This window comes from Lipophrys pholis, assembly GCF_963383615.2.
Source record: "Lipophrys pholis genome assembly, chromosome: 22".
In the NCBI taxonomy this organism is placed as follows: Eukaryota; Metazoa; Chordata; class Actinopteri; order Blenniiformes; family Blenniidae; genus Lipophrys; species Lipophrys pholis.
The window spans coordinates 4727605-4750953 of NC_137644.1; the positions used below are offsets into that span (position 1 = coordinate 4727605).

General features: G+C 43.5%; 2 protein-coding genes across 2 annotated transcripts; both read right to left on the reverse strand.

Annotated features, from left to right (window-relative positions):
• Positions 1-301: 301 nt before the first annotated feature.
• Positions 302-14572, reverse strand: LOC308127118 (rab GDP dissociation inhibitor beta-like). Its single transcript, XM_080491910.1, has 10 exons — positions 14456-14572; positions 5016-5123; positions 4014-4113; positions 2897-3031; positions 2608-2806; positions 2378-2509; positions 2102-2201; positions 1315-1486; positions 700-899; positions 302-611 (listed from the first exon to the last, which is right to left on the reverse strand). The coding sequence occupies exons 1-10, from the start codon at positions 14498-14500 to the stop codon at positions 462-464; spliced, it is 1341 nt and encodes a 446-aa protein (XP_080348036.1). The 5' UTR covers positions 14501-14572; the 3' UTR covers positions 302-461.
• A 1449-nt stretch (positions 14573-16021) lies between these two features.
• On the reverse strand, positions 16022-22237 carry ankrd16 (ankyrin repeat domain 16). The gene is made up of 7 exons (XM_080491845.1): positions 21809-22237; positions 19709-19929; positions 19584-19626; positions 18929-19037; positions 18699-18860; positions 17636-17714; positions 16022-17299 (listed from the first exon to the last, which is right to left on the reverse strand). The coding sequence occupies exons 1-7, from the start codon at positions 22144-22146 to the stop codon at positions 17139-17141; spliced, it is 1113 nt and encodes a 370-aa protein (XP_080347971.1). The 5' UTR covers positions 22147-22237; the 3' UTR covers positions 16022-17138.
• Between the last annotated feature and the right edge of the window lie 1112 nt (positions 22238-23349).

Here is a 23349-nt window from a genome sequence, read left to right on the forward strand (position 1 = left end):
GCAGCCACTCCTCTCAACATGTAGAAACACAGCGGGGACAACACAACCAAAACACTTCCAAAACCTTGAACACAATGACAGGAAGCGAGGCCCCTCCCCCGCCCACAGTCAGTACGATACTACCTATTATTCTTTTGATTTGGCATCTTTGGACTATGTTTCATCTCAGCGTGACGGATCAGAAAGACTGTCGGGGGATTAACCAGAGTTTAGTGCAACGTCCACCTGAATGTAATCTGGAAAAGCATGGCTCCCTCCTCGAACCCTATCCAACAAAACTAGATCTCTCTACATCATGAGCTTCCCCAGTGGGCGACTGCGTACTGGATAATCAGACGGCCCACTGGTGTGTACATATTTCTGTAGGTTGTTTTATTTTTTTTTTTTCCTTTTCTATTTTTTTTTCCCCGTAAGGTTTCTCTTGTCGTTGGCGTTGACGTCGGTGACCAGGAGCGCCGCCTCTACTCCGCATCGCCGAAGATGTCCTGCTTCTTACGTTCCATCTCAGCAAAGTCAAATTCTGAGCCCGTCATCCTCCGGTAGATGTCCTTGATGTCGTCGCAGGTTGTCTCGAAGTGAGTCGTGGCGTCGTAAGTGCGAGATATGAAGATCTGGAGGGGCGGAGAGGCAAGATGGCTTAGAGCTCAGAGGTCACTTTAACACAAGACGTGGTGCCGGCTGGTTTCAAGGTGCTGGTACCTGGCTGTCGGTGCCCAAGTCATTGGGGGCGAACTGGTCAGAAACGCAAACAAACTTCTGCTCGACGGGGTCCAGCAGGTCCAGGGCCGGCTTGATCTCCTTCTCGGGGTTGTCCGTCTCCACCGTGGTGCTGATGATGGCGATGTATTTCCCCTGCGCTGCCACGTTGTGAGCGGAGGAGATCATACAGACGTAGATGTCTGAGGAGAGAACGGGGAGTTAAAAGTCCGTTAGAGCGGAGAACTGAACACTGACGGTGATTACATTTTTATGCACTCGAGTCAATCAAAGCTCAAGACGGCAGTTTAGAACGGTCGGAATCGGGTTGGGCGATAATGCGGTACTAAGGAATCCCTCAGGGCCATGGAAAGGTGACCCTTTACGTTGTCAGCTCAGTAGTCAAAGAAACAGAACACTTTGTGTCATTCATGCAGCCGTTATGGAAGCGGGATGCGCCTTATGTTGTCATGGAAACAGGACACTATGTTGTAACGCTCAGTAATCTTTTTTTTTTTTTTTTTAAAACCCTAGACATTCTCATTCACTTGTATTTCTTGGTGTTGATCAGAAGAGTGTTGGCTGGGCGCCGTGAGCTCACTTCCTGTGTGTTCTCACCGTGCTTCCTGTTGACCTGATTCTGGGGGATGATGATCTGGCAGGAGTTGACGTCGCTGGTGTTGGCGATGGGGTGACTCAGGAAGCAGATGACTCGGATCACCTGGCCCACTTTGTTGCAGCAGTTCATCATGTAGCTGGGGTCGCAGATCAGCTGCTTGCACCGGGCGACCTGAGCAGCGGAGCGCAGGCGACGTTCACTCGACCACAAATCAACTAATTCTCTCAACAAAGTGCCATGACAGGTCACACGTCAATGGGAGGAAATCAATCCCAACGACACGGCGCACACACGGTGTTAAACATTGAACAAAATAACACCGTCAGCAGAGCATCAACACAACCAGCTGATGGATACCCGTTTGATAAGTCGTCCTAGTTCTTATTTTCTGCTCACCAGGATCGATTTCCCCCCGTAGATGCAGTCCTATTTCTGGACCTTTAAGAGGAATATCACCATGTTCCCCTCAAAGAAAGAGCTAAACAGCAGATTTACAAATGAACTTTGTAGAACTGTGTCAATGTCAAGTAGGACCAACCACCTTTGATCCAACGTTTTATAGCGGACGCAGACAGAGAGAATCCTGTTAATTCACTCTCAGCCTTTTTCCAGCCAGTTTGAACCTTTAAACTCTTCGTGGCACCACAGATCCCTCTTTAAATGTCACATTTGATCTGTGTGGTGAGACGAAGACAACCTCCACTGCAGGAGGACAATACAGATTTATTCTGCTCTTAGTGAACCTCTGGCTAAACCATTGGGTCCAGACAGGCTCGTCCAGCTCACCTCTCCTTCAGACTTGACTCCCACCACCTTCCCGTTCTCCATCACGATCTCTTCGATGGGCTTGTTCAACATGTACGTCCCGCCGTAGATGGCACTTAGCCTGCGACACCGGGACAAATCAGAGGACTCAAAACAAAGTTCAGCTCCAAACATCCCAACAAGGATGGAGACTCAAGTCATCTTTTGCTTTGTTATTTCTGAATTCTTCATTTGAAGTATCTGCAGTGGCTCTCAGGAGATGTTTACACATCAGCATGGTGACCGGGAGTGTCGTACCTGGCGAAGCCCTGCGGCAGCTCTCCCAGACCGTACAGAGGATACAGATATGGACTCTTGCCGTATCTGGCCAGAGATTCGCTGTAAAGCTTTATCCTGTTTATCGCGTCGCGGCAAGGTTGATCCAGGTAACTGGGAGCAGAGAAACAAAGGCCCAGGTATTGAACAAGGACATGACGCCACCGTACCATGTGACTCAAATGGAGGTAAAAACTAGAAAGTGCACGAACTCGTCTGTGCGGTAGAGTGCGAGGGAGTGGCCGGTGAAGTCAATGACCTCTTGTCCGAGGTTGAACTTCTGGTAGATGGCCCTCATTGTGGTCTTGTTGGGGTCGACGCCTTCCAGGGTCTTGGGGTCGTTCTCGTCGAAGTTGCTGATGAACATCAGGAACTTTCTAAAGCGCCGCTTCTCAAATAAGCCCATCAGACCTTCAGGAGCAGAACAACAAGTTCAAACAAGACTGCCGGTACCTGACGCGAGGGGGAAGCTCCGACTGTTGAGGAGCGGCACTGACTCACTTGATGACAGAGCTTCGGTCTCGGTAGAAGGGACTTTGTAAATCTTGCCCCCCTTGTACACGTAGCTGCCCTCAATCACTTTGAAGTCCAGGTAGCGGGTCACCTGTGTGATGAGCAGCATACGGACGAGCTGGCCTGAAACAGAGAGAGGTCTGATCAACACCGATATCACACTCGGGGAGGAATTCTTCAAGTACCGTCGTTCTTTTACATCAGTGGTTCAAAGTAGGGTTGAGAATCTCTTCAAGGCCCGAGGCTTTGAAACCTCCAGATTGTCTCTCCAGCGAAGCCGAGCACCGGCAGGCTCCAAGAAGAGAGGTTGGAACAATTCTTCTCGACCCTGCATTGAAGCTCTGTTTGCACAATGACTGTTCACCAGCGGTCGGTGGAAACAAACAGAACTAACTAACGTGGCCATTACCAGAATTTCCGGACTATTGAGCGCACAATATAAGTCGCACACACCAAATTAAAAAATATATTAAAAAAAAGAACATCCGGAGTTACTTGATGCACCTGAACGCATCACCCGTGCATCAGCGACATGAAGCTTGTTAGCCCAGCGTCACTGTTTGACAAAAGTCGCGGCTTATAGTTCGGAAATTACAGCAAAAATTATTTTCTTGGTCTTGCTAGTTTAATGTCAGTTATGAGTCATCACTCTACGCTGCGTGTCAATTTAACCCAGGGGTGTCAAACTCAGATCCTCGTGGGCCGCAGCCCTGCACGTTTTCAATGTCTCCCTCCCCTGAACGTCCTGATGGTTCATCATCACATTCAGCACAAAGCCAGATAACGAGCTGCTCATTGCAATCAGCTGTGTTGAAGCTGGGAGACATGCAAAACGTGCAGGGCTGCGGCCCTCGAGGCCTGGAGTTCGACACATGTGATTTAACCCTTTAGTGTTTGGAGTTTTTTTTTTTTATTGTCTGAGCCACTTAGTACATTCCTCCATCATCACCTTTCACCGTCTGTGTCTTTTTTATTTCCTCTAGAAAGAGAATATTCCCCCTCAAAATCAGACTCAGAAGTATCTTACGAAGTACTTCAGTGTAAAAATGCGTTGATGTTTCTAACTTTGTTTCCGATACAGGGTGAAAGGTGAGCAAGTGTTTACCGTTCGCCATGAGGAATTTGGGGATCAGGTCCACGTTCCAGTCCCGGGATTTTCCCAGGGACTCGGGAGGCTTTCCAGGGAGGTTGAAGCGCTTGTAGACCTGCAGGGGAGACACGAGATCAGCCCAAAAAAAAAGAAAACTACAACCACATCGCTGGAAAGTGAGCAGTGCAGCCATGTTTGAATGTGAATCATGTGGTTAAAGCTTAAAAACGAGTTTAAAAGATTTAAACAGCAAACACGAAATCTGATTCCGTAGAAAACAATGTTCCCTTTACTTAGTGGGACTGTGGCAGTAAACGTGGCTGGATGTGCACCATAGTGACAGTTCGGTGAGGGACAACACAAGAGGGTCCAAACAAAGTGGACCCACTACTGTCCGGTCTGTCTGAAAGAGTGAAAGATCGCAGGAGACGTTCAGGAACCCAGTATCGTCCAGCATCCTCAAGATAAAACACCCTCAGACACACAACTGGACACATTATCCAAACTGTCAGCGGTTCTTATGAACAACTTTAACAAGAACAATTGAAGCAGCTCAATACAAACGATGTTGCAGGTGGTTTCTCTAAATTCATGACCTTTAAAGACTCTCTGATGCCTTATTAGCCTTTTAAAATAAAAACAGGTCACGACAACATTCCTGATGAATCTCGGTTTACTACTCATAAAGCTTTCAGCGCTGCGTGGCTTCAATGCTCCAGAAGTTTCAGCTATACTTGCTATGATTGTCCTGTCAGAAAGTCCACTGAATCCAAGCCTCTACAGACCGCATGACATTGTCTGAAGGATTTTCAGACTTGCTCCACCTCCTGTTCTGAAAGCTGCATCATGTTCAGCCCTCTGCAGCCTGGTGAGGGTTTCTGACTTCCTGCCACGTCTCTCCAGGTAGGGAAGACACCGTTTCTACAACCTGCAAACTCTGCTCTGTTCGACTTTTGCCAATAAACCTGATATCCAGCTGATTTTATCTCCCACCCAGATCCAACAGCCCCTACTTACATCCTCCAGTGGTGTAATGGAGGCACTCTCAGCTCCGTAGTAGGGGTTGCGGTCCATGTGCAGAACCTTCTTCCCCTTCACCGCCATGATGCCTGATAGGATGCATTCCTGTGGGGGAAATGTGAACAATCATGAGTAATACTACAAAGTGCATTCGGTAGAGCGCAGACCTCCGCCAACGCCATATTTGTTTGTGGAATCAACTTAGCATTGCTTGCATGTATACCGTTAGCTCGTATTGACGCTAACTAGCCTGTCAGATAGTACGTGACTGAAGAAACACTGAGCGGAGGCACACAGATAAACCACTACTCGAGTCTATGCGCTCACATCAGTGTTTCTGGATAGCGCATTGCGCTAGCAGGCGGCCTTGACTGACTGGCGGCGCACCGCGGAGCTCCAGTGTGTCCACAAGAGCGTAAATATCTTACCTCTCCAGGAGGCATTTGATCCTAAAACCTAATAGATTGGTCCGTGGATGATGACAAAGCATCCCTGAAGGTTTCAGGCAATTCAGGTCAGTAGTTTTTGCAAAAAGTTGTTCAAATACAAATAAACTAACAAACGCACACGGACAAAAACAAAGCGACAGCATTTTAGGGGAAAAAAGAGGTGAAATAAGATGAAGATAAAAGACTAAATTGTGGACTGAATAACTTGTGGACAGTTTAAAACAAAAAACACATTCACTGAAACCCAAAATGAGATTCTGTGTAAAGTCAGGATGACTGATGGTTATCCGGTCATTTCAAACCTCGAAACATTAAAAGAAGTATGCAACCCTCGTGACTTGGAGAGTAACTGTCTTCAAGAAGGAACATTTCCTTGTTTTAGTGACCAAAGACGACTGAGGATCCACCGCACTCTCTGTCGCAGAGCGTCGCGGGCGGGTTTCCACGAGGCCCCACTGTAAAAGTTGTGGATGATACGGAAAGAAACCTCGACCACTTGCTACAATTTTCCGCTACCCCTTCGTTGAGGTACCTAGCACCGAGGAACGGGTCTGTGAGGAGGAGCGACAACGCAGCCGTCTGCTGATTGGTAGTGACGATCGCCACTCTTGACTTGCCCGAAATAGTTAAATATTTCATCGACCGTAAATCCTCCGTTGTTGTTTACATACGCCGCTTTGCGCTCACTGGTTGATTTGTTAACTGGGTTTATTGAAACACCGCAGTCTTAACAAGGCGCTCCTCTCAGTAACAGGAGGAGGAGATTCAGCAGGAGCTGGACGGTGCTGTCCACAATGACCAAGTTTAACCTGAGTCACAGAAAACGACTGACGGCCGAAGAGAGAAGATGTTCTTGTGGTCAGATTGAAGATCTGAGCTGAGCTGAGCCGTGTGTGTGTGTGTCTCTGTGTGTGTGTGTGTGTGTGTGTGGTGTGGAGGATGACCAACGCTTTCATGGAGTCTGTAAAACTATAAGAAGGTGGAGAATGAGGAGGGGAAACACGCACGTTTCCAAGAATGTGGAATTCACACACACATCCTCACAAAGGCCTTAATACGATTATCTCAGCAATAACGGTGTGCATCATGTGACTGCTTGTACTTTAAAGCAACTGTTACTGCTGAAGGAAGCCGTGTGGAGAGGATGTGATGATTACAAGTAAGATCAATAAATTCTTATGCAAAAACATTTAGCACGCATCTTATGCAATTCAAGGCGTCACAAAGAGACAATCTAGAAATTAAAAAAAAAAAAACTGAAACCACAACATTTTATAGATAAACACACAATTCAGTGAATACAGCATATTATTGTTGTTCATGCTACGGACTATAAAGGATACCTAAAAAGGCCTGAATGAGACATTTAATCATTCTTTGAGAATTGAGGAGAAGAAATTATCAAATTAATTTAATTCTAAACTGTGTCCTTAACCAAGCCCTACACATTAATAGAAACGTTATGTAATCTCATGATAATCAGCCTTTTAGGTGCATTAACTCAACAGGTGAACCGAGAGCAGTATGTTGTACGACTTGTTTTCTCAGGTGTCCTGACGCTCACAAAAGGAATGAAAAAACCTGCCAGGTGATCAGTGAAAACAAACACGTCTGAAAGTGCAAGATACCAACACGTTTTCTTTTATACAACTCCATGGTAATCCATCTACCTGCCTATGATTGTCACTGTTTGAGACACAGTGGATGTCACGTGTTTCAAACGGAGTTGAAAAGACAGTCTGACTCGGCTCGTCTTGGCACTGAAGGAAAACTGACCACAAGCAAATCAAGTTGACGCGTCTCTACTCATATCTGCAATATTCCCGTTGTTGCTTAGATTATTGACCTACAGTTTAAAAGAGCCCATGAAACCTCGTGTCTTTGGGCAACTTGTTCATTCATCTCTTGATCTGTGCTGGAGATAATTCTATTAGAGGACGCAGTGGTTTATGACACAATGGGCATCATTGACTACTGCATGTGTCAATAACGTGGAACTTCCTCGGTTATCAATAAATCTTTGTATTTAAAGATGCAATAAAAAAAAAAGATTGATTTCACATTCAAAGTTCTGTCTTGATCTCAGCAGTGGCATAAAGTTTATCGCTACAGTGCGTCATACATTTCTTAACTTTGGGTAAAACAGTAAGCTTGACTAAAGGATATGGCTCTCCACTGAATCAGTTCAATACAACCATCATAATACTAAGCAGTTAAAGTATTATTTTGACATACTTGAAGTTTACGCAACTTACACCACATTAGGGCTGCAACAACGAATCGATAAAATTTGATTATTAAAAGTGTTAGCAACGAATTTCATTATCGATTCGTTGTGTCGCGCGATTTATGCGTCCCTCGCCATGTTGCGGAGCCGTTTATGTCTCCTTCGGAGCTTCATCAACGCTGGCTGACTGAAATAAAGTTTAAAAACAGAACCTCAACCCGCAGAGCGAGTTGAGCGGAGCGAGGCGGAGGCGGTACAGTAGAACCTGTGAGGAGCGGGCCTGGTAAGAGCGACACGCTGCACTGGACACGGCACTGTGCACGGACACGTATTTAACTGTTAACACGCCTTAATGAGCGACAATCTGCCGAACGCGGACAACGGACAGGCTTTCCTGGTAAATTTTAAGTTTAGCGACACTAAAACAGCCAAAATACCTGGGCTGGACCCGATTAATAGAATATTCAGACGTTGTGGTGTCAGGAGATTAGTTTAGAGATCGGAATCATCGCCGCTTCCCGGCAGCACGGAGCCGCAGTAACGCTCCTCTCCAGTAGTTTCACTTTCACTTAACAGCAGAGAACATAAGGCCCGTGGGCCAAAACCGACCAGGAGGCTCCAATCTGGTCCCACCAAACAAGGAGGTTATATAGGATTTATACAAGTTTTTTTTTTTTTTTTTTACATTTCATTGTATTTTGCACCAGAATGTTTCATTAAAATTGACTTTATATTAAGATTGTAATCATTTTCAGTACTAACTGTTTGATCGTAAATTTTTTTGAGAATTTCATTAAATACACTGTGACCACAACAAAGAAAAACTTAAAGGTTATTATAGTAATATTTTACCAGTCTGGTCCACTCAGGATGAAACTGGACTGTATGTGGTCCCTGAAGTAAATTAAATCTTATTTAATAATTATTTTGTATACATCTTATATACATGTGCATGCGTGTGTGTGTGTATATATATATATATATATATATATATATAGTATAAATCTTTGTATTGGTTCAGTTATGTGCTTTTAAATAACCATAACATATTTGGTGTTTTGTTCGTTCATTATCAACTGGTCCTACAATTTCAGATGTCTTTTTTTTTTTTATCCGATTCATCGATTAATCCAAAAGATAATTGACCAATTAATCGATTATCAAAATAATCGTTAGTTGCAGCCCTACACCACATGCCGCTTAAGTGTCAGAGAATACAATGCCCAGTAGTTCGAATACATGCTTGAAAATTCTTGCAAAAGAACAAAAACCTCGCAAAGAAAACAAACAAACAAACAAACAAATAAAAACGGACATCCTGAACGAGACAAAAGCGGATGTGTCAGGGCAGCAGAGGGCGTTTGGTCACATTCATCAATTAACGAGCTAGCAGATGGAAAAACAAAATCAAGACACAAACCTACGTTTCTGAAATAGGAAGATCAAAACATCCAAAAAGACATTTAGAAATCACAAGACGTGTTTGATTCGATGATATAATTTGTATCATCATTGACGTTTGTGTTGATATCAGTGTTGATAGTTTTTAGCCTCTGATAGCCATGAAGTGGAATTCATATTTGGCGAGGGCGCTACCTCATTGTAAACCCTCTTCAGTGACCGTGTCACTTCCTCTCATCCGGGAGCATCACAGCTCCAAACACGTCTCCTAAAATAACCCACGCTGCAGTGAAATGGGATCCGTCTCAATGTTGCACCTCTATGATCTTGAAATGCAGCTGACTTGCAGTCGTGGACGCAGATAAATCTTTGGGGCACTTCTGACGTGTCACTATGATTCTGCTACACCATCATGAATGCTTCGACTGCGTGGGGTCTGGTCATCGCCACCTCGGCTGGGTGGTTGTGACTGTGCTGACTGAAGGGAAAACAGACTAAATCCAGGGGAGAAGCTCAATTTTTAACACACAAACCCATAAAATTGTGAGAGGTAGCAAAGTCCAACACAGGTCAGAACCTGGCGGCTTCCAGGGGCGAGACAATCACATGACCTCGGCTGAAGACACACGTTTAGAGTTTTACTGGACTTTTCCAACACACTTGAGTCACCACATGACCTGATTTGGGTTGTAACTTGCAGGTTAAGCCAATCAGATTGGCTGAATGTTAAAGAAAACACCAAAGTGATGACATTAAGCAATAGTGTCTCACTATACTCTCACTTTACACCAGATTAAAGTTCACGATGCTCAGCATGTGACAAGCTTGTGAACGCTTACTGGAATCAGCTGGATGAAAGGACATGTGGTTTTCAGGGCAGTGATTTATACGAGTTATTTGGTCAATATCATTAGCACAGTAATTCTGCATAGACGACTTGCCAACTGTCTCCTTTGCACTGACCTTCCAAACAGACTCCATTGTTCGGTTTCCTTCACACCATTTCCTCCTTTAAGCCGGCACAGCAGCAGTTGTTTATGTCCCAACAAGGAGTGTATTAATGTCTTATGATAAGAGCTACTATAGCATAAATATGTAGATTTAACTGGAGGACTGAGGTTCAGGATTGTTAGAACCTGGCCACATGATACCGATAATATTATTGTGACCCTGGAAGCCAATCTCTGTTTCCCCGTCTCTCTCTAAAGGCCCCTACAGATCAGTTTAGTAGCTGCTACAATTTACAACATGGACTTCAGAAACGTGTTTATAGGTTTGACTGAATGATTCGTTTCTCCACTTAGCAGGGAGTAAACAACCGCTTCAATTTGCTTCATTTCCCAAAAACATTACTCAGCCCATCATCTGCATACGTCAACTTCAGTCTTATGACAGAGACCCAGGACCCGTTTATACAACGTTTCAAGTGAAAACGCATTGTTTTTACTTTTCCGCTTCAGAAAAGTTGTGTTAAAGCAACATTTTGAAAACTATGTCCATTTACACAGAAACATTAGAAACAATGTAGTTAGCCTGCCAGGCCACTAGTGGTTGCCGTTTTGTAATGAAACTAAAACATGCGTGCCGAGAACAATGCGTTATAAGCATTAACAATGGGAGAACACATACATTACAGTGGACAGATAAGTTGGATTGTTAATACGGCGACTGTCAACTATAAAAGTACCAAGCCCCAGGAGGATATGGACTGGGAGTCATGACACTCTGGAGGCAAACATTGTTCTTATAGTCTATCAACTGAGCAGGAGTTAACTCTAGTCCACATTGTGCAGCAACCATCCCTGCATAGGAGCAGATATGCTCCTTTCTCTAGCTCAAACTAACTGATCACAAACTGAACCAGAGGCTACCACAGCTTTTCCTCAGAGACCCCAGACGCCTTTCCAAGCCATTACAGTGAAGAGAAACGGAGGGCAGAGAGGCTTGCTGTCTTGAACACAGAAAAGTAGGAGCCTTATAATTAAAGTCAGTTTGAGTTTCTCAGGTTCGTTTCAGGGAAAGTTCACCTCAGTACAGTTCGGGTAGTAAACAAACAAAGCGAACAGGGTGAATGCGAAGAAGCAGACATTAAGCAGAAAGAAAAAGTTGGGAAATGTCTCATGGGCAAACGTGGAAGAAGTAGTGAGGAAGGCGCTCATTGATAATGGTCTCAAGACGATGGCTGTTTCTCAATTCCAAGAACACAAGTACGTACTCGGGTACTTGGTGAGTATATATGCATCCTCGGAAAAACGGACTTTCGGAATTTCTTGGCAAATGCATTATGGGTAATTTGGCTTCCCAAATCCACACAAGTCTGTTCTTGATACATGCTCGATAATGTGGGCGGAGCGAGTACACAGGTATTTCCTGCATACTCAACAAGATGCGTATTTTCAATTGGAACAGTACTTGGTCTCCGAATGATGATATTTCACAAGTACGTGAAAACGCAAGCATGCACATTGAGAAACGGCCTATATATCACGGTTGCTTGCGGCAACCTATTAGCCACTAGTCGGCTAAAGGGGCGGGACTTCAACTTTCAGTCCGGATCAATTAATGAGCCAAACTAAATGAAGGCATGAACATTTTCGACGCCCTCTCCCAGTGAAACCTGGTCCCCGAACAATCCTAGTGCAAAAGCACCCTAATGACTTTCTAAAACATTTGCAATATCATTAAATCTTTACAAGCACCAAGTAATCTCTGACGTCCCCCTCAAGAGACGACTGGACCATATTTTAGGTAACATGGGCAAAAACAAAACCTTTCACCTGAAGGAAAGAGCCTGATGCTGGAGTGAGAATTCTACTATTGGTTGATCATGGCAGATGGTCGTGGGGAGACTGTATCAGGCTAAAGCGACCAGTTTGTCCTCACACTTGATGTGTTGGAAGCAGGAAGAAGAGTGTGAAGATAATTACGGGTTCTGATAAAACAATGTTTCCTGAGCGTATTGGGCCAGTCAAAATGTTGACCCCCCCCCCCCAAACAAGTTATAACGAGTTATTTTCTAGAATAGACCTGCAAAACTGCCCAGTGCTTCTGTATGTCAGTGAGAAGAGCGACACCAGTGCTTGATTTGATGTAGCATTTCCTAGAGCTAGAGGCCAAATGGAGGGGCTCAAACTGTTGAAAAGACCTCTTCATCGTTACTGTCAGCTGCAGAAACTGAGAACATAACACAGGTGATCACTAACAGACAAAAATGTGGACAATAAACACATTTTCCAAATGGAAACCTGATTTAGACCTCACTTTGTTCCCACTTTTACCATCATTCATTACTACATAACAGAGAGGGAACAATAAACACACACACATTTGTCACTTAAAAGTAAAGATACTTTGGAAAATAACTAGTAAAGTAGAAATAATGAAGTTAAAAATCACAGGCCTATAAATATACTGTTTCCTTATCTACTGAAAACAATCTTTGAAATAAGACTTTATGAGGAAAGTCTTGCTACAGAGTCTGATCTGCTCTCACATTTACTCACTTCCAGCCACGTGTCTTTTATTCAGCCCACGTCCCAGTTTCTCTGGTAAAATCTCCCTCTCTTGACTGATCCATCAAATTACACCTTACATATGATTTATAGTCAGGAATGAAATCTGATGATCGACCAATCATAATTCAAGCTGCAATCTGTCTTGATACCCATTTCAAAATATGTGAAAACTTGATTTGAACACAATAATGCAGCCTCAGCTGTCTGAAGTCCTCGGAGAGGGACAGCAAACGTCTCCACTCGTGTGAAAGCTGCTTACTTTGGATCACTAACAGCACCATGATATGAACCAGGCTGTACTTAAGGTTCAGTTTGATATCTTGTGCCAAGTAGTGCACAGATGGGGTAACCCCCACACCCCTCAGTTTATATAACCCCTCAGAAATGCTGAGCAGAACTAAAATCTGGATAATCACCTCCAATCAAGTCCAAAAGAAGCAATAAAATTAGATGAGAGCATCTAATAATGACTGAGGGTGTATATGTGGAAATTACTGCTAGCATCCTGAATTAAAACCGGTTATATTATCTAATACGACGACAGCTCTATTTCCCCATGAGATTACAGGCGTATGATATTTCTGTGCAACCTGTTGATTTAGTAGACACACAGCAAGAGGAAGGTGGTGCGTGCACAGGGGAAATCACCGGTCTGCATGAGGAAGTAGGACTCGTACGAGTCAACACCGGGGCTCTTAGTGGTTCTGTGGCTCCGCGTCCCCGCCCGGCACCCTGCCCTCACTGAGCTGGCGTCACTGTACTGGCAGCTACACTTTCAGTTCCTCAGACTTGTTGGTACCACACCCAGAATGTGAGCGACGTCCGCAGAAGAGCTGCTTTCAGTCGATCCGTCCGCTCTGGAACTCGGTTAGCAGCCAGACTCCAGTGAGCTCATCGGGGAAAGGTTGAGACGTGGTTTAAGTTACTGTGAGCTTTTCTAGATTAAGAAGTGGGAGTCAGTGGTGGACAGGAAGCCTGCACTCAAGAGTCATCATGGGACTCGGGTCACACCCCTATCAAACCAGAGGAAGGCCTGGAGGAGAAAGTCCATTATCCTATGAAGGTTCTAAGATGGTAAAGGCCCCTGAAACAAAACCCACACAGAACAGCTTGAAAACTCTCTGCTCACATTTTACCAGGTCAGCTTGAAGTTACAGGTGAACAACCAACTGCTGCCAGAACAAGCCTCAAAGCCAAGCCCTCACTTTCCAGAAGAAGAAGTCAGTGTTTTGTTTTTTTTAGATAAAAAAAAAAAAATCTTTAAAATGTAAATGTCGGCGCAGTTATCTTTAATAAATCATTTCTCTGCGCGAGGAAGCGATGCGAACCAGTCAACTCGTTAGCTTTGCGTTTTAGCCTCTCCCAATAATTAACATAAGATGACAACAATACCAGACTGAGATAAAGTCGGTAACCCGGTTATCGAGCCGTCAGAGGGATTAATCGACCAGCGTTTAATCGAGCCATTAGGGAGGTAGTCGGTTAGCGTTATGTAGGTCGGCTAGCTTTAGCCCGTTAATCATCCAAGATATAATCTTTTCTTAAAGGAGGGAACGGACATCCTAATCCACCGAATAGTTCTCCACAGCCGACTGTGTTGCTATTGCAGTTGTGTCGCGGTCATTACCGATGGAAGCCACTTTGTTGTTTGGTCGTTAACTGGCTTCAGGTAATCTTCACAGCGTGCTAATAGCCGTTAGCCTCTCGTTCACTTACATGTCATTTAGCCGCTAAGCTAGCTACTTAGCGTATTAAGGCCCGGAGAGCGCGACTGTCAGCCGCTAATAACCCGCTGGAAATGGCCTCCACGCAGCACGTCGCGGTTAAAAACACTCTCCAACTCACCGTGAGCCCGGTGCCCAGGACGATCACGTCGTATTCTTCATTCATTTTGCCAAAAACCTTGCAGTTCTGCTCCTGAATATGGCGAAAGAAGAAAATGGAGATCGGCGGGGCCGGAGCGGAGACTGGGCGGAGGGGGGCGGGGCTTCGGGGTCTGTCAATCACAATAGGGGAGGGCGGGGCTTCCGGGCCTGTCAATCAGATGGGAGTGGAAAGTCTGACAGGTGAGTTCACCTGTGAGGAAACAACCAGAGAGCGTCATCAAACCTGAGTTCACCAACCACAGAGCCTGCATTCCTGCCAGGCAAATATACAGAGTTAATAATGTTTGATCATTTAATGAGTCAAGATTAAACATGAGGTCCATCTTCCAGCTGCAGGTTGAAGCTACTTTCACCTCCAGATCCTCACACACCCAGGAAGCTGCAGAAGGTTGGAGACTGTTAAAGCTCTGTGGCTCACAAGGGCTGTCATGAAATAAAAGTCAGCTGCTGCACTGTGCAAAGTGAGAATAAATACACACTGCTGAAATACACACGGACTTCAGAATGATGGCATCCTGATACAAGATCACTGTGGTTTCATCCTGCCAGGTCGCCAAAAGACAAGAAGAGCATTCAAGCAGAGGGAAAAGACTTTGATGAAAGGTGAAAAGAGATATTTATTGGTTTGTCCTGTGTTTTGAGACAAAGATCCGGTTCAAGTCGACATGTTGTCACAAACCACAGAGCAAAGTACACTCCAAGATATCTAACTGATCTGATCTGATTGTCACGTGGCTCTAAAATCCAGATATTTATGTTTTATTCATTAAATATAAAAGTAAGAGTCAATGTGTGCCATCACATACGTATTGTGCAGCCAGATCTCATGGAAAGTGGTGTGGGCTGAAGAAAATCTCAATTTATTTGAGTATTTCTAGGCTTTACCACTTCTTAAGACTGACAACACATCACAGCAGGGTTCTCAGACTCCCACCTGATCCTATCCACAATTACTTTATTTAGCATTTCAAATGATATGAACACATTTTCCCACCCAAAACAACCAGTTCTGCCAAATAGAAGAAGCAGAAGAAGAAATAACACATTCAGAAGATCAATTCTACCCACAGTCACAAACTAATTTAAAAGTTTCAAATTGAATAAATATGGAGAAAATATAAGAGGCCATGTATTTGCAATGAGTTTACTGTTTGCCGTTTTGTACTATTATAAAATATTTTAAATAAACTGAGGCAATTTGAGAAATATGTTTGTATTTTTTTTATCTTTTTCAACTATGAAAGTGACCCTCAAATAAACAATGGCTTCCAGTTGATCATTTTTTTGTTTGTTTTGTTTTTAATACATTTTTTCAAATAAGCATATGTGTATAGTACATGCAGTATTCGTATATTGTACATACATTTCTAATACCCGCTTAGAAGGACATAAAAAAACAACACTCTTCCTCCTCCCCTCTCATTTTCCTCCTATCAAAATATTATTTTGTCATGAAAGAAAAAATAATAAAAATATATAAATTAGAAAAGAAAAAAAAGAAAAAAGAGTTTTAGACGCCAGAATTAAACAGTTTCACAGTCCTACAATACATTTATTTTTTTTAAATAAACAGAAAGTAACTTTTATACAAGTTAAAATGGATGCTGTAACCCTCAGTGTTTCAGTGTACATCACTTCAAGCACAGATTTTCACATTTCTAAACAAACATTCGTCAATCGGGGACTTCAACTGTAAACACAAAGGGACCAACACCGCAAAAACAGCCCATTTCTCAACAAGTGCCAACTATTTTTAACCTCAGTTATCATTATTATTTGAGAACAAAACTCAAGATGTATTAGGAAAAATGTGTTTCAAGTCAATTAAATGATGTAATCTCCGCGAATTCACCTTCAGGAACTTGAGTACTGTGTGTTTTGTGGCCACTGAGTGTCTCTAACTTCACTGCCTGCGTGTCGAGGTGGACACACCTGTTTAACAAACACATGAACAAATAATGAAGCGAGCTTCTGAATGGTTCAACATTTCCAGCCTGGAAACTACGCAGTAGCAGTGTTTCAGAACGGTTTCAGTGACTCTGAGCACCGGTCATGTAAACAAAGCTTTTATTACAAAGAAAACATTGACTGCACTTAGCAATATAAGCTCATTTATTCTCACAAAACCTCTTTATATTTTGCATTTCTGTCTTTTCCCAAGAATCTTTCGAATACAGACCAAAGTTGCAGTACCAATAGTATCCATGAGGGGCAGTGTTGGGGTCAGAAATGCAACTAATGGCGGGAGAGTTGCTGTCGCAATAAATTCCTTATTTTTCTTGCAGAATGATTTTTACTCTTCTTTTCCCATTTTTTGGTACTTGGCTGGTATGATCCTTTGTAGTGGCGCCCCCTGCTGGACTGAAAGTTAACTCCAACACATTGGACGCTTGGAATAACCCAGTGACGCTTAACACCATTTGAAGCACACATATCTGTTTTTGCGTATACGTAAAAAACTTTCTATTTGTCCACTAGGGGGTAACTAAACTCAACTTATCACTACAACACATACATTAAACAAAAGTCACAACCCAGGAAGCCAAAGTTTTATTGTCAACCAAACAACTTCCCGTCTCATAAAATGTTCCAGCCGCTTCTCCTCTCACGAATGAACAACATTAACTAGGTAACGGTGCAGTTCACGACGTGTCTGTGGGGCTTTCAAACGCTTGGACGACGCGCGGCCTCACGGCCAGCTGCCGGGCCGTCGTGCCCGACGCGTCCTGGCAGTCCGGGAGGCCGAGCTGCAGCAGCGTCCGCACGGCCTCAGGGTGCTGCCCGATGGACGCCATGTGAAGAGCTGAGGAGACGAGGAGCAGTCAACATGGCCATGAGCATTGTCGTGAGTCATTTAATACTTTACGCACAATTCACCTCATAAATCACCAATTAACCTTCAGACTTTCAAAATTAGATTCCTGGAACAGACAACATATCCAACATGTCCTCCATCGGTAGTTTCATTTCTTTCCACAGAGAACTTTGACCTTTTCGAGCTAAAAACTGAAATATTATTTCAAATGGTCCTTTCTCTTTTTAACTGAAGTGAAGTTAGTGGAATCTGTACTTTCCTTAACATTCACTTGTCATAGAAGTCATAATATAAATATATAATGAGGACATCGGGAGTCTTCACCTGTCCTCCCCTTGTTGTCTCTGGCGTGAAGATCGGCTCCGAGCTCCAGCAGGGTTTTCATCATAGACGTGTGACCCTCCTGAAAACAGAACATCCACATGTCAACACTCTGGAGCACCACAGAAGAAGAAGGAGCCCAACATGTTCCTATAACACAGTTCATCACTCCGCCTTCAGACCTGCAGAGTAAGACCCTCATATTCTCTCCAAAGAACTAGTTATGGTTCCGATGTTGAAGATCAGGATTTGAACCAGCAGACCAAAGTAAGTGGTAAACAGAGCAGATTCTGGACCTGACAAAGGTCCCGTGTAGTCCTTCACTCTCCCTGGTCCTGGACCAGCGCCACGCAAAGAGAGAGCAGAGGACTGGAGGGGATTTTTTTGTGTTTTCAGCGGGTATCCCGCGTGATTGCTACCGGCCCTTTTCCAAAATGGCAGGAGTCCTCAGCAAAGCAAAACATAAGTATGAGTATTACAAATCAGTATTAATGTTGTATGAATGCTGGTGAAACCTGTGAAGAGGTTCCAGTTCATCAGGTCAGGAAATACCTGAAAAGAAACTTTGTGCATCGCTCCTATTGGCCATTGAGCTTTGAATCCCTCCCTGAGCGGTCCTGAACCACCGCAAACTGACAGGATCAATACATGTTAGTCCGGGACTGGAAAAGTCCTGAAACATCAATATGTTCCCATATGGTCAGGATCACTCCGGACCTGGTCCGGGATCAAGAAACCTGATCCGCTGACAAGGAATCTGTTAGTTTGGGAAAGTTGTTCAGACATGTACAATGCGATTTTTATGTGTTTTTTCTTCTTTGTGACACATTATTCAATAGGAAACTATCCATCCAATCACCAGACGTCTATCCTGGTTTATCCAGTTCAGGGCTACAGGGCGGTGGAGTCGATCCCAGCCGACTGTCCAGGGCAGGTCACACCGTGGACAGTCGACCAGTGCCAGCAGAGACACACTCCTTCACTCGCACGGAGAGTTTAGAGTCACCAAACAGCCTCCAATTCACATTTCAGCACAGTGGAAGGACCCCAGGGAAACATTTCCAACCTTTGCAGCGTAGTGCAGAGCCGTGAGCTGGATGTTTGTTGCCCTCTGGTTGATGTCGACGTGGAGCTCCTGCACCAGGAAGCGCAGCGCCCCCTCCTGGCCAGTGACGGCCACCTGGTGCACCGGCCGAGATCCCAGTACGTCCGCCGCGGTTGGAGAAGCCTACGTCACACAGATCACATCAGTAAAGGGTCTAAAAGGGCTAAAACACGCCTGCAGTTTCACTCCACCTGGTGCTTCTCGAGAAGCAGCCTGGCCACGGAGACGTGTCCATTCCGGACGGCGTCCATGAAGGGCGTGACGCCGCAGCTGTCCCTGCTGTCTGGACTGTAGCCACATCTGGACCAAGAAGAGACAGAGAGTCATTATTTACCCCAAACCAACAACCTCTGAAGCACGTTGATTCAAATGAGTCTCATTTTGTGTTTTTTTATCATTTCAAAGTGAATTTTCTGGTTTGAGTACAGGTCTAAAATGGCCAAATGAAACTTCATGAACCACTCATTCATTTTCTGACGCCACTAGATGGCGCTGTCTGTAACAAAACTCCTAAAATAAGTATTTATATCTATAGTAGTATTTAGAGGAGGGGTAAATCTATAGGGATTGAAAATCTGAATCCTCTTTGTCCGGATGTCCAGGTGAGGTAACGTCATCGGCATGTTTCTGTCCACACACACACACACACACACACACACACACACACACACACACACACACACACACACACACACACACACACACACACACACACACACACACACACACACACACACACACACACACACTCACTCTTTCCTCAGCGGTATTGCTCGGTAAGCTAACCATTCCAAACATATAAATCAAACAGGACCATGTTAAAAAGTTTAAAAAGCATCCATCTACCTCTCCACTAAGATGCTCATCACCTCCTCACAGCCGTGCATCGCTGGATAGTGAACAGAAACACAGTTACGTCTCCTCAGTCCACCAGGATAAAGACTTGTGCGGCTGTTTGTGAGCAGCTTCACCCGCGGTGTGCAGTGGCGTCCGGCGCGTCTTGCTCTCCGTCCTCCAGACGTCTGGAGCGACCAGCAGCAGGTGCTGGACGACCAGCGGGTCGCCCTCCCTGCAGGCCACGTGGAAGCAGTTCCAGCCGTCCTTGTTCCTGAGCGCGGGGTCGGCTCGGTGCTGCAGCAGTTCCTGAATGACCGCCAGGTCCCGGCGAGTGCACGCCATCATCAGGGGCGTCCTGGGAGAGGGCAGCGGGTCAGAGAGACTCCAACAGGCCGAAGACTCAAGGCGTGACAACTCTACTTATAAACGTGCGATCATGTAGAATATGCAGACATTATTTCGACCATTTAAAGGAATAGCGTCACATATTTTGAAGCCAAACTCTTTCAAATAACTAAACATAGTTAAAAATCCTGCCAAATCAAACCAGTTAAGTTATCTGCCTTGAAAAAGTTAACAAACACGGTTAACAGCAAAAAACCGACTGAACATTGATTCATAATCCAACAATATCTTGTGTCTGCTGTCAAAGTAAAACGCAGGACGTGCTTTATTATATATAAATTAATAATAGACCTTTAGTATGTGTTATTGTGCTGTCATTTCCCCTCTCGCTTCTCCCTGAGCTGAAACCTGTTCGACACTGCTGTCTTAAACCCTACAAACATCCATTTGTTTTCAAATGTCTTCATTCATATTGACTTTACATGACTATTTTCTGCTGCCTTTTTGCACATTATATTTTTGATTTATTGCACACGTGGTGCTTCTTCCAAACAATATCTGATAAAAGCATGTGAAAATTATAAAATGCTCTCCTTTCAATTAATATTTTTATAACAAGCGTTTGCCAAATGCCGGTATCTTTTCTTAATTAAAATTTTTTAAAATTTAATCGGCTATTGGAATTTTATTTAATTTATTCCGTAATATCAGAAAAGAATCCCTATTAGTTGGAACGTATTATTAAAAGTTAACTTTTAATCGAATCTTTTTATGAAACGTAAACCATTAAAAATGTACATATTAAAATAAATATAATTTCAACAATATAGCATCTTTAACAACAAGTTCTGGTGCAAAAAACAGTGAAATTTTGCAAAATTAAACCTCCAGTGTGTTAATTAGTAAAAAGATGTTGCATTTACAGAAGAATATCAGTCAATGTTTATGTTTAGGAACATAACAGTTTATAAAAGTCATGTTTGATTTGGACAAAGTGTGCACAAAAAAAGCCCCTCCTTCGAGCCGGATTTGAACCAGCGACCTAAGGATTTCAGCATTACACCTCTACAGTCCTCCGCTCTACCAACTGAGCTATCGAAGGGAGATGACATCATCGAGAGAGGGAATCCGGTCACATCGATGTGGCACCGGATGTACAGACAAACCAGGAAAAACAAACACACCTGTTCACCAAGAACAAACTGCTGCGCTGAAACACGCGTCTCTTCTTCAACTGAAGAAACGTTCGATTTGAGGATGAATGAAAACTGTGACTTTAAAGTTTCTGTTCAATTAACTACTTTTAGCCACGTGGCATGTATTTCCGGTTTTTCTTCTTCATATGGACAAAAACAGCATTAAGCCTCTCCAGTCCTCTGAGAACTTGTGTTAGTTGTTAAACGGACAGTAGAAATTAAAGAATCATCGACTTGCTGGCTGTGTAGAGAAGTTATGTAGAGATTCTTGGACGAGTACTTCTAACAAAAGTAAAGCCAAATTTTTTTTTAAAAAGAGTGGTGTTACCCTATGTAAAATTCGGGAGTTGACCGTTCTGTCATAATTTTAGGGAAATAAGAATAAACCTGTTGAATTCATGTTTCTTTATTTTTACTACGTCAAAATCCCAAATATTAAGTTAATTATGCGTGTCAATCAAATATATGTTGTGAAGAAAAACAACTTCCTTCGAGCCGGATTTGAACCAGCGACCTAAGGATTTCAGCATTGAGCCTCTACAGTCCTCCGCTCTACCAACTGAGCTATCGAAGGGAATAAGTGTGGGTCCTGCAAAAGTTCCTTTTTATATCCAACAGAGGGCGCTGTCGTCTTTTCTGTCATCGTGATGACGTGTGTTTATACGCATTATACGCATTTATACGCGCTCTCACCAGTCAGCCTTCTTCAAACTGTCCACTTTGGCTCCTTCCTGCAGCAGGAAGCTCACACACGCCCTGTGGCTCATGGACGCCGCCTCGTGCAGCGGCCTCTTGTAGTCGTTGTTGTACACCTCCACGTCCATTCCCACCGTCCGAATGAGGAACTCCACCACGTCCCGGTGTCCGTGTCTGGAGGCGTAGTGCAGCAGCGTGTCCCCGGAGCGGCCGTAGTGTTTACACCGGGCGGTCTGCACCGCCTCCGGGCCGCCTGTCGTCAGCTGCTGCTGCAGAGAGGACAAGTCTCCCTCCTGAGAAAACTTCACGAACTGTCTCAAAGTGTCCGCGTCCATGCTGGGAGGTGAAGGGAAAATCACCTCATGAAACTGTTATTAAGAAGACATGCTGGAGACATGTTTAGCTCTTCATCTTTAACTGCGGTCTAATTAGATGGCCAACAAATACCTTTCACTGGAATCTTTCCTTCTACTGGTTTCCATGTTATAGCCTATGCATTTATGCTGCGCAAACAAAGATTTCATTTTACTTGATTATTTGATCATCAAGGCTGGTGGCAACAGACCAAACGAGCACAAAAGCTGTAGACATAAACAATATTTAATTCTAAATAAATTTGTGTTCAATGCATTACAAAATCAACATAATATACTGGAGTGTTTGTCTTTTGCAATTCATATTGAGATCACAACACTTAATAATATCCCTACTGAATGTTTAAATAATATAGTGCAGACCTATATTTTTGTGACATTTGTCAACCTATTTGCAAATTAATCTATTTCATTTAATTTTTTTGCGGGCCTACTCCACTGACTTATGTGGCAGTGGATTAAACCACAAATACTCTAAAACTTTCAGATTCATTTTCAATGGAAAATAATATAAAATAGATGTTAAAATTATGTTCATGTAAACAAAATATAATTTAACTCGTTCTAAACACATTTTGACAAGCATAAAAAGACTTAAACGACTTTTCCACTTTTACAGAACATTTTAAGACTTTACAAGTATTATCCCATTTAAAGCACATTGAAATTAAGTACTTAATTTCAATGTGCTTTCAATATATATTATATAGGTGAAATTTAAAAGGTAAATCATTAAGATAGTGACGTTAGTTAAGTTTATCCCAGGGTTAGGTTTTTGTTGTCCTTGCAAAGCCATAAGACAGCAAAGGACTGTGGAAAATGTAGTTTTATAGTAACGTGAGCGAAAAAGTTGTGATTGTTCACAACTCCTTATTTCCCACAGAAAGTGTTTTTTGAGTAAAGAGTTCAGTTTTTTTAGACATCTTTCATAAAAGTGAATATTGACAAATCTAAAATAATCAAAAAATTGTAGGTTTACAAAACCGCTATTAAATCAACACAACTATATATTTTTTCATGCAGCTCGCTACAGATGCAGTTAGCTAGCTCTGGAGAGTGAACTCTGACTATCCAATCAGAGGGCTTGAATACACTAATGTCACGCTACGCCTTCTAGAAGGCCAATAGACTATAGGTACGTCCGAATTGTCCCCCTAACTCCTT